The 10,680-nt window shown below is 43.9% G+C and overlaps 2 protein-coding genes across 2 annotated transcripts; one reads left to right on the top strand and one right to left on the bottom strand.

The window, feature by feature from the left end:
- The first annotated feature begins 5,069 nt into the window (after positions 1-5,069).
- LOC130051428 (uncharacterized) lies at positions 5,070-5,864 on the top strand. Its single transcript, XM_056153355.1, has one exon. The coding sequence runs from the start codon at positions 5,070-5,072 to the stop codon at positions 5,862-5,864; it is 795 nt and encodes a 264-aa protein (XP_056009330.1).
- A 2,531-nt stretch (positions 5,865-8,395) lies between these two features.
- LOC130051427 (uncharacterized protein F54H12.2-like) lies at positions 8,396-9,799 on the bottom strand. The gene has a single exon (XM_056153354.1). The coding sequence runs from the start codon at positions 9,797-9,799 to the stop codon at positions 8,396-8,398; it is 1,404 nt and encodes a 467-aa protein (XP_056009329.1).
- Positions 9,800-10,680: the final 881 nt, after the last annotated feature.

The following is a 10,680-nucleotide window of genomic DNA, read 5'->3' as shown; positions in this document are numbered from 1 at the left end:
ACAGAACTTGAATTTTGTCTCCTATTTAGTCATTTATACTATTTTCTGTCGTTTTTTATAAGGTGAAATTAATAAAATGACGCAAATTTTAAGGGTTTTTGAAAAAATTAAGCTCTCCCAATAAAGTAATTCAAGAAATCAAAAGATTTTGTCATTTCTCCAGGAGTGGAGATATTATTCTTTTATCGTTTAATACATTTTTCTATCGTTTAATACATTTTTCTAAACAAGGTACCACGATTTGCCTTAGATTTGAAAATTTTAGGGGGGGGGGGGCGCCGCCTGCGCCCCCCTTAAATCCACCACTGTACGAGTCTCCCAATTTCTCAAGACAAAATTTGGGCAAATGCACTGCCTTTGAAATTTGTAATTCTCTTGCTGAAAATGGACATTTAATAGCTAACACACCAGTTTGTCCATTCATACAAACTTTGCCATCAGGCAAAGCAGCAAAAAATGAAAACTTTGGATTTACTACCAATCCACAATCATGAATATGTACATTAGGGAATTTTCCCATATATATATGTTTAGCTATGTTTTCATTACATTTGCCATAGGAAGTTGCTTCAGAAGTAAATGCCTAGTTTCAAATATGCTGGAAACAAAAGTATTTGTAACATCTTTTTTTTCTTTTGCATACTCTTGCAAACTGGGAAGCGGTCACACGTTTCTTCCTTTAATCAAACCACAATGCATTCCCAGACTGGTCAACAGTTGATCTTTCTAATTTCACAGTTTCATCATGTGTTATGCGGGATAATTCATTGAGCTTTTGAAATTCCGAATTTATTAATGGCACATCAGTGTCCAGTGGAAATTCAATATTACCGCAAGTCCCATGTTCAAAAGATGGAACCGCAGTAGTATAACGCGGCTCGATGGCCGGTTCAACTGAGTGCACTTTTGAGGTCAAAAGGTCAAGTTTGAGAACGGAGTGGCGAGCAGGCGAGGAAGGGCGTTGCTAAGGTAGCGCGTGTCGAGGTAGCGCTAAGGCGGCGCGTGCCTAGTGCAGTGGTGTGCAGGGGTAGGCCGATATGAAGTAGAGCGCGTGCTATGACGCAACAATGGGTCGATAGCACTATGACGCAACAATGGGAAAGAATCGATAACACTAACTAAAGTCGCTATGACGACGAGACCTGTGTGAATCTTTTAAAAATTCAGAATGAAAAACGCATGATGTGAAGTTTACACATTTATTAAATAAACAATTGGAATAACAATTGAACACAATTTTATACAGTTAAACATTAAAATTGTCAGAATAAAGTCACAATAGTTTTATCACACGTTCATTCTTTATTCTTGCGGCTCAGCTTTCTCTTCTTTTTAGGGGGTTCTCCTTCACTCATCTCTTTGCTCGTTTTCTTAGGGGGAGGTGGGTTCCACTTCTCCGATGGGGTGTATTCTCTTACGACCGGAGGTTTTGTGCCGGGTACCTCGCCAATCATAGCCATCAATTCGTCTTCATCTCTCGGGCAGTCGCTGATCCAGTGGCCTAATTTCCCACACTTGTAACAAGGGTCCTTTTCTACAGTTTTCTTGACTTTCTGAGGGCAATCTGGTGACCAATGTCCCGTTTCTCCACATGTGAAACAGGGGTTAGTGGCTGGGTCCTTCCTTCTTCTGCTGGTGATGTCCTTACGGGTTGCTGCTAATTCCTCGATTTTTTTCACCAGTACTGCGGTGTGATTGGCGATTTCGTCAGTCATCACGTTGATCCGGTTGACAATACCGTCCAGTGTGGTCGTAATGATGGCGAAATCGGCCCTGCTCATGCGGGAATCTTCTCCGCCGAAGGGGGGTTTATCGTATAAGCCCATCTCCAGTCCCGTAGCGTCCTGTGAATCGGGAAAATAGAAGCCTAATCCCGGGTCTGTCGGATTCTGGCTAGGGAGGTAATCCGAGGTCTGGGCCATCTTCACTTGTTGAGCAACGTAGTCTGAAGGCGTGAGATTGAAGCTCGTGGTCTGGTTCGAGGTCTGGGCCATCTTCTCTTGTCGAGCAATGTAGTCTGGAGACGTGAGAAAGAAGTTCGAGGTCTTCCCCAGTTCAGTCTTCTGATCGTCACTCTTAGCTTTCTTCAGTTCAATGTAGTCTTTCTGTGGTCCCATCTGCTTCTGTACCAGCTGATCTATTTTCTTCTGAGCTTTGTCCACAAATTCTACTTGTTTCTGAGCCATGTCTTCTGGAAGGTGATTGAAGATCGAATGAGGACTGACACTTGGGCTCCGCTTTTATAGCCACCAAAATGTCTAGACTATTCTGTCTCGTGGGGAGCACGTGGTTGCACCATCTTTTTCTGGAAAAACCGGTTTCATTTAGAACATCGCGCTACCAGCGCGTGCTAGTGCACTAATTGAACTTGAAAAACCGGTTTCATTTAGAACATCGCGCTACCAGCGCGTGCTAGTGCACTAATTGAACTTGAACAACCGGTTTCAGCTAGAACATCTCGCGACCAGCGCGTGCTAGTGCACTAATTGAACTTGAAAAGCCGGTTTCTCGCGACCAGCGCGTGCTAGTGCACATTGGTACACATTGACTTTAGTGGAATGGAACTTATATTGGTGTTTAAAATAGCCCTGAAAACGGCTGTTTTGTGTGTGTGTGTGTGTGTGTGTGTGTATGTGTGTGTTTTTAATAATCTCTTTGGCCAAATTCGTAGGGGTAATCTACATCATAAAAGTTATAACTGTGATCTGCTGAGGTAATGGCGTTTTCTATTTTTTGAGCTCTGCTACCTCGGAAATTCATCACGTTGATTGTTTCCAGCCAATAAATGTTTGCACAAAAAAGCTGCCGCCATGCACCGCCTCTGTTACGACGTTTTTTCAAACGCATGAATCCCGACACTTTTCTGGTTCCGTTAGACAGCGTGTAAAACTGGGCAATCATAAACTGTATTACAGTATTGTCGCGGTAGCAATCTTCCAAATCGATCAGAATGGCATGTTCCGTTTCCCTCTCTTGCAAGACATATTCAAAACACCAATTTTTAGATCTTCTCCTACGATTTCTCATTCGACGCAGCTCTTTCAATTCTTCCCATACGTTGTCGTCCATGACTAACAGTGTGATGCTCGAGAATGTTAGCGCGTGCTACTGTACAACAGACTATTGCATCATCGGAAAAACCGGTTTCATCTAGAACATCTCGTGACCGGCGCGTGCTAGTGCACTAATTGAACTTGAAAAACTCTATTGTATTAAATCTAGAATATTCCCTGTACTTCACGACCTTTTCCCTATAAATACGATTGTTTTCTTAACTTATTTATTCACTATGGGTGGAACTTCCAACACTAGGTTAGACGGTTATACTTGTATTATAGATTTTGTCAAGATTGTTGAAAATTCGTCTTGGTATAAATCTGCTAAAGCCTATGTACAATCGGCGATACACGAGGTGGGGAATCTTGACAGTTTTCAGAGGATTGGTAGATCGTTAGTTAAAGACACGAATCCTGGGCGATTGATCATGATCTATTTGTATGCTGAGGAACTGAAGAAAATCATCCCCGATCAAACCCGAGACATCGAGCTCATTCTACGAGAATGTTTACAAGAAGGATTCATGGAAATAATCCGTTTTAACTAGTTTTCCTTCATTATCGAATCATGGGTGAAAGTGACAACATCGTAGAAAAAGCGGATACTTGTATTCATTTTAGTCATTTACAATCCATGGCTGGAAGTGACAACATCGCAGAAAAAGCGCATAACCATGCATTAGAATGGGTCGAGAAAATGCAAGACGATGTGGTGTTTCAATTTGCTAAAAATTTTCTGATAGCGGGAGTGTTTCCATTGACTCTGGACCAATATACAGATCTACGGAACCGGGTGTACATCAATCTCTATAACGATGCGGGATTGATGTTAATTTATGTTGTGGGGGAGGAATTCAAGAAACGCATGCCTGAAAAAACCGCCGAGATTGAAAGTATCACCAAGGACTGGCTTCGAGAAGTATACATAAAGTGTGAAGAACTTAATTCATTTCATTTATGAAATCATGACTGCTAGGGATAACATCGAAAAAACATTTGTCCTACAGTGTATTGAGGAAATAGAAAACTTGCCAGATTTTCAAAAATTGAAATCCTATCTTCGTGCGGTATTATTTCCAATCACTTTAGACGAATATTGGTGGATATGCAGACATTTGATCGAGAACCGTATCAACACCGAGGCATTAGTGTTGATTCATTTAGTAGCCGAGGAATTAAAGAGAACAAAGCCGCACATCAGTGGCGTGATCGAGACCCTTCGAGTGCGGTATCTTCATCACATGTACAACAAAATACAAGAAAATGTGTAACTTTTAATCTGGATCATAATGAAGTGTATCTGTTACCCGAAGAAGACCGGACAAGTATCTGGATGACAGTAGCCGCTGATCGATATCGATTTCAACGCAGGATTCGAGAAATGGAAAAAATGTTGGACCCTATTTTAAAAAGACATGTGTATTGGTGTTGTATGTGGGAGTTATGTATTTGAAATATGTGACATGAATAAAATTGTTTACACGAAAGCTGTGTTTGGTTGAGTCTCTCAGAGAAGGGTTTATTTGTTGAGGAATCCAGAAAATCCTAAAGGTAGAGTGAAAATTGAATCAAATAAGGTGTTTTCTATCGAATAGACCTTATGAGATGTTTTTAGGGATGTACATGGTCGAGAAAAAAATTTTTAAAGAGGCGGTGAAGAAACATTGAACCTCGACTCGACCTCTTTGACCTTTGATTCTTTGAAAACTATGCGACGTAGCAAAATAAAAGTAAGTTTAACGAATTCCGCGCCCCAGAATCTATCAGATTAAATCTACCATGCACAGATATCGAATGTCTAGAAAAAGAAAATGAGAAAAAACTCTCTGCTCGAAAGCACAAATCCGCCATTTTGACGGCCGCCATCTTGGCTTCGTCTCCGAAGCGAGGGATGTTTTCGAGGAGGTCCGCGCTTTCCTGATATATACCGGCACGCTCGCCAGTTCGCTTCACTGGTGATCCAGCAAAGGTTTGATTATTTTAAAGAAGTTATAGAAGATAGAAGAAAGAAGAATGGCTGAAGGAAGAAGAGAGCCCATCTACAATTTCCAGACCCTGCCTGGCTTTCGGTACCGGCTGGTAGTGGTGGCTGAGGAGCGGGTAGGGGAGAATTGGGTCGTCCGTTCTCAGAACGACCTGAGCACCTTCTCCCCTTTCGACCGGAGTGGGGCCCGTGAGATCATCGACCGGGTGCGGCAGGAGTGTGAAGGGAGGAGTCGCCGCCGCACCGCCCGGATGTCCACGGCTACAAGACCACGCCGACGGGCCCCACAGCCACCCTCACCACCACCACCTTACTCCCCGGCGACGCCTACAGCACCACCACCAGCGATACCATCGGCACCGGAGGAATACAGCCCGGTGCCGATGAGCGAGTCGCCAGCGTCACCGGTGGAGTACTCACCGAGGTCACCGTCCCCCGCGCCACCTCCAAGCCCAGCCCAGAGTCCGTCGCTGTTGGTCGCAGACACGCCGCCACCATCACCACCGAGACCAGCAGCCCCTGCAAGACCCCCACCACCTACCATCCGGTCTGCAGGGAGGACTCCGCCACCGAGACCAACCCACGCACCTGTGGCAAGTCATCCCCCGAGGAACCACCCTATGACTGTCCCTGGCTGGGCAGATAGGGCGGTTCCTATCTGGTTTAAGTGCCCTGTCTGCTGGCAAGACAGGGTACACTCCGGTATTACGTGCAGGGGATGTAGGCAGCGCCCAGCTTGCTGCCTGTGCGTGGAGCGGATAGAGGAGCGGCGACACACCCGGGGACGGTGCCCGTTATGCCGGTTTACCGGAGCCAGGCATTGAAAGTCGGTCTTAGGACCAAACGGCCCTTTTTAGGGCCACCCACATGTTACGAAAAGATGCTTTTATGACAATGATTGAGAAACAAATTAACACCAGTTGCACTTTATTAACAAATACATGATTTAATGACAATATACACTTGTTGATCATACCTATAAGCAAAATCATGAATACATTGTCTGTAATGAGTCCAATTTCCTCCCGCTAACCCACATCCAATCTTATAAGGGAAGGCTAAAGTCTTGTACGATAATGTGGCCAATTCACGTAAACATTGTTGAAACCATAGTTCTCGCTGTTCGGGTGTATCTCGATAGCGGGGAATACGCTGAGTTCCTTTTCCGTAATCCCACTGGGCTAAGAAACAAATCACATCAGGGTCTGTAGCATTTGATAAGATGCGTAACGTGCCGGGTATTCCTCGATCGGGTTCTATAGCTAGATTTCTACGGCCTAAGGGTCTCCGTGTAGCATACAAGTTGCCCCACGGATATTTGTCAGCAATACTTTGACTTAATCCATGAGGTTTCACCGTTAAACAATTACATTGTTGTACAATACCATCGACTTTCATAGTGAGTAAATCTCCCTGCACATAAGTCACACTCATGCTGTGAATGATGCGTGTCGAGGCTACAGCTTTCGTTTTTATAAGTCACATTCACGCGGTGTGTTTGTTGAGTGTCAATCATGGGGTTTCTTTGTCAAAGGTTCACTACCCCATTCAAAGTGGCATTAAAATAGGATGAAATAGGTTTTTCTCTATCGATCTAACTATCATTGAGGTTTCTACTACCTCACAGACGTGAGAAATGAAGTTTTAAAGAGGCGGTGAAGAAACATCGAGCCTCGACTCGACCTCTTTGACCTTTGATTCTTTGAAAACTATGCGACGTAGCAAAATAAAAGTAAGTTTATCGAATTCCACGCCCTAGAATCTATCAGATTAAATCTACCATGCACAGATATCGAATGTCTAGAAAAAGAAAATGAGAAAAAACTCTCTGCTCGAAAGCACAAATCCGCCATTTTGACGGCCGCCATCTTGGCTTCGTCTCCGAAGCGAGGGATGTTTTCGAGGAGGTCCGCGCTTTCCTGATATATACCGGCGCGCTCGCCAGTTCGCTTCACTGGTGATCCAGCACTGATTTGAAGGATTTTTAAGATATAGAAGAAAGAAGAAAGAAGAAGATGAGCCAAGTACCAAGTCCTCCCATCAAGAACCACAACCTGGTCCCGGAGGATCAGCGTGAGGACTGGGATGCCGAGCTGGAACTGGTACAGCGGCCCCCGGGGCGCATTGTGTTCCAACCCGACGACTCATTTGAGTGGCACTTCTTCTATGAAGGAGTGCCAGATGCCCCCAAGAAGCCGCTCAAGAGACGCCGCCGCCGAAACAAGAAGGCCGCCAGACAGTAATGAGGTAATCAACCTCTAGACAGTGTGGGGGGCTTTCATAGTCCCCCCGGCCCTTTTCAGGGCCACCCACATCTTATGAAAAGAGACTGTATATGACAATGGTTGAGAGAAACAAAAACTAACACCAGATGCACTTTTATTTTTTATTAAGAAACTCGCTAAAGTTACACAGTGTTGATAGTTAATAACTTGCCGTGTTCTTCATAGTCTCCCGTCATGTAACGTAGTCTTTCGGATGCGAGACTATTCTCATATGCTTTCCAACAACATAGAGGATGAACGAAATACCGCATGTTACGCTTCGTTCTCCAGTGTTTCATTTGAATCAATCCTCTTAACGTTTGTTGATCTCGGGTCATGATCAAATACTGGTATTCACTCTGAACGATTTTAACGATATCCTCCGGTCCTGCATTGTCTAAGATAAAAGTCCATGCCATACTTTGAGGAGTTTCTCTCACGCCTTTGACTCTTCTATAAACTGGCACGTAATCCATGTCTAAGTAGACTGATTTTTTTATTGTGGCAAACCTGTCTTATATAGGTACACACAACACAGATTTTTTTTTTTTAAATTTTTATTTTGTAAACAATTAAACATTTGAACAATTACATCAGTGACAAGTTAATACCATGACATTGACAACTTTGTCCTTTATGGGTTCTAGGTTTACGAAATGTCTCTTTAAACCATTGGGCTACATAACGATCTCGTTGTAACGCCGTGCCTTTCCAAGGAAGTAACCAATCTTGAACCGTTTTTCTTTTACGATGGCGTTGATGTAGATAATACACACAATATTGGCCACAGACATCCGTGTTCAACGCTTGATAACAATTCGTGTTATGAATCCAAGTGTCGCCGTGGCGTCGCATAAACGCTTTGATTTCTTGATGCATCGGGGGTAATCCGTAAGAATCAAAATATTCTATGATGGGGCTGTTCAAATACAAACACACCCAGTGGGCTCCGGGGCGATGATGAGGGTCTGTATTGATCACGATCGCTTTTTGGTGGGGTAAGATCTCCGGTAATACATCTCTAGGATACACACCTCCAAACGCAGGGCCTAAATCTCGAGATAAGACCTCTCTCAATTGATACGTGTCCATCAGTAATCGATGCTGACTTCTCGTTGTTTGTTGATTTCTAACAAATTGTCAAAGACGGCATACACCACGCAGTTTAAGGTCGTCGCTATGCTGTCGGTAAATTGTACTTCTACTCTCAGGTTCCCCGTCTGTATGAGATGAAATTTATCCGTCTGAGCTTCTTGATCTTTGGTGAAATCCATACACCATAGGGTGTAACCGTTTTTATACTCTTCCAGAGTAATGTCGGGAGCCCAATCTTGCCCTAATTTTCCCAATCCTTTGTACAGACTTAAATACGATCTCAGATACTGATCGGCCGTGAAATTCGGTTCCAGGGGACGAGTTTCCATCATGTCTCCATTGATACTGACTTCTAATTTTTTGATTTTCTGATTTTGGAAATTAAACGGATTTTTAGCATCATCCCCGTTAAAGGCGGCGTTTTCCACAAACCCCAAGAGGATGAGTTTGGGCATCTGACCTTGGAATAGGTGATCGGTGATTTTCGATTGGGTCCCGGTGGGGATCGTGAACGTTTTCACTTCCACTCTTCTCAATGGGTATTTAGCTGTTTGAGTACTCAGCTGTTGATTGATCAGATTGATGATCGTTGGAGTCGGTTTGACTTTTCTCACCCACAACACCATACTTTGAATGACTACTTTCCCACTACTTCCGGCATCGGTCATCATGTAGAATTGAGGTCTGGTACGATTGAATCGGAGACGGACGTCTACTCCGTTCGGCAGACATTTCTCTTGCTGAAACAAATCCAGATGTAAACGGTCCATCAAGACAATTTCCTTACTGTTATTTATTTTGTGGTGACGTTTTCTCAACCCCACATTCTGAGAATCGTCGGGATATATTGGGGTGGGTAACACTGCATTGATGGTGACTTTATCATTAGCTACGGGAAATTCCTTTGGAGGTTGAACCAGACCAGAATACTCTCGATCTTCCATTTGACCGGCGGTATCTTTTTCCCACAAGGTACAGGCTCTCATCTGAGTTTTCAGAGTTTTGGGGGCATAAGACAGTAATTTTTCCAAGTAGGCTTTGTACGGATAAGTATCCGTTCCGGGGGTAATGACTTTGCCATTGAGACTCACATCGATTTCACTGAATAAGGAATGTAAGATGTTATTGACCGGGGTAGAAGTAGAACCCGCTCCCGTGAGAGCCGTCCCGTCTGCTTTGGTGAATTTACAGACCATCTGGAGATACGATTGAGATAAATCCAAATATTCATCTCCTTGACCTTTGATTTCAAATTCAATGCGAGCCGTATCCGAATTTAACGTACTGGAAATCGGATAATATTCCATCCATTTAGAGTCTTCTAAAGTGACGTTTGTCGGGGGAACTTTAAACAGTTCCAAACTGTCGGTCCCACACGCGCAGGATTCTCTGTGCATCATTTTTGAACGATGTGTTACTGATCGTTGTTAGGAATCAAATGGGTTCACCCCTCCCTCACATCTCCTTTTTATAGGTTCAGTCGAAAATGTCGAGAGATCGTTTCTTCTTACCCCGGACCGGTGCCTGGGGTTTTCTTTTACGCGGTCCTCCTAAGAGACGTTGTTGAGAGGGGGTCTTGGACTGTCTCTTACGATGTCCTCGTGCACCGGCCTGTCTTGTACGGGGTCCCCCTCTTGCTAAAAGGCGATGTTTGGCCATACCGGCTGTATTCTTAGCGGCTGGTATACCATGTGTCTTAAGAGCGTCTTTGAGAGATCTCTTATTTTCTAAAACATCTAACCCCGTCTTTGCGGCGGCCGTCAAAGCTTGTTTAGCTCCCGTTTTGAGTAAATCGGTAAAAAAGCCTTTTCCTCTCTGTTTTCTTTTCTTTCTCCTCATAGCGGTTGCTAACGCCTCCCTATCGGAAAAAAAGCCTTTTCCTCTCTGTTTTCTTCTTTTCTTTCTCCTCATAGTGGTTGCTAACGCCTGTCTTCCGTGAGTTCTGAGCGCTTGTTTGAGAGATCGTTTATTTTCTAAGACATCTAACCCCGTCCGGTACCCGGCTTTCATGGATTGTCGTGCTCCTCGTTTCATCATCCCCGCTAAAACACTATCCCCTTGACGGGATCTTAATTTTTGTTGAATTCTCGGCATGGCCATACGACCCGTATTTTTGATGGCTTGTATTCCGTGTGTCTTGATGGCATCTTTGAGAGACCGTTTATTTTCTAAGACATCTAATCCCGTTTTAGCGACTGCTGATAAAGCACTTTTAGCTCCCGATTTGAGCAAATCGGTGAATAAACCTTTTCCCCATTGCGTGGGGTTAACCTTTTTGAGG

The sequence above is a fragment of the Ostrea edulis genome, chromosome 2 (genome assembly GCF_947568905.1).
Source record: "Ostrea edulis chromosome 2, xbOstEdul1.1, whole genome shotgun sequence".
In the NCBI taxonomy this organism is placed as follows: domain Eukaryota; kingdom Metazoa; phylum Mollusca; class Bivalvia; order Ostreida; family Ostreidae; genus Ostrea; species Ostrea edulis.
Note: the sequence above shows the minus strand (reverse complement) of the source record. Positions and strands in the feature narration are given on the sequence as shown.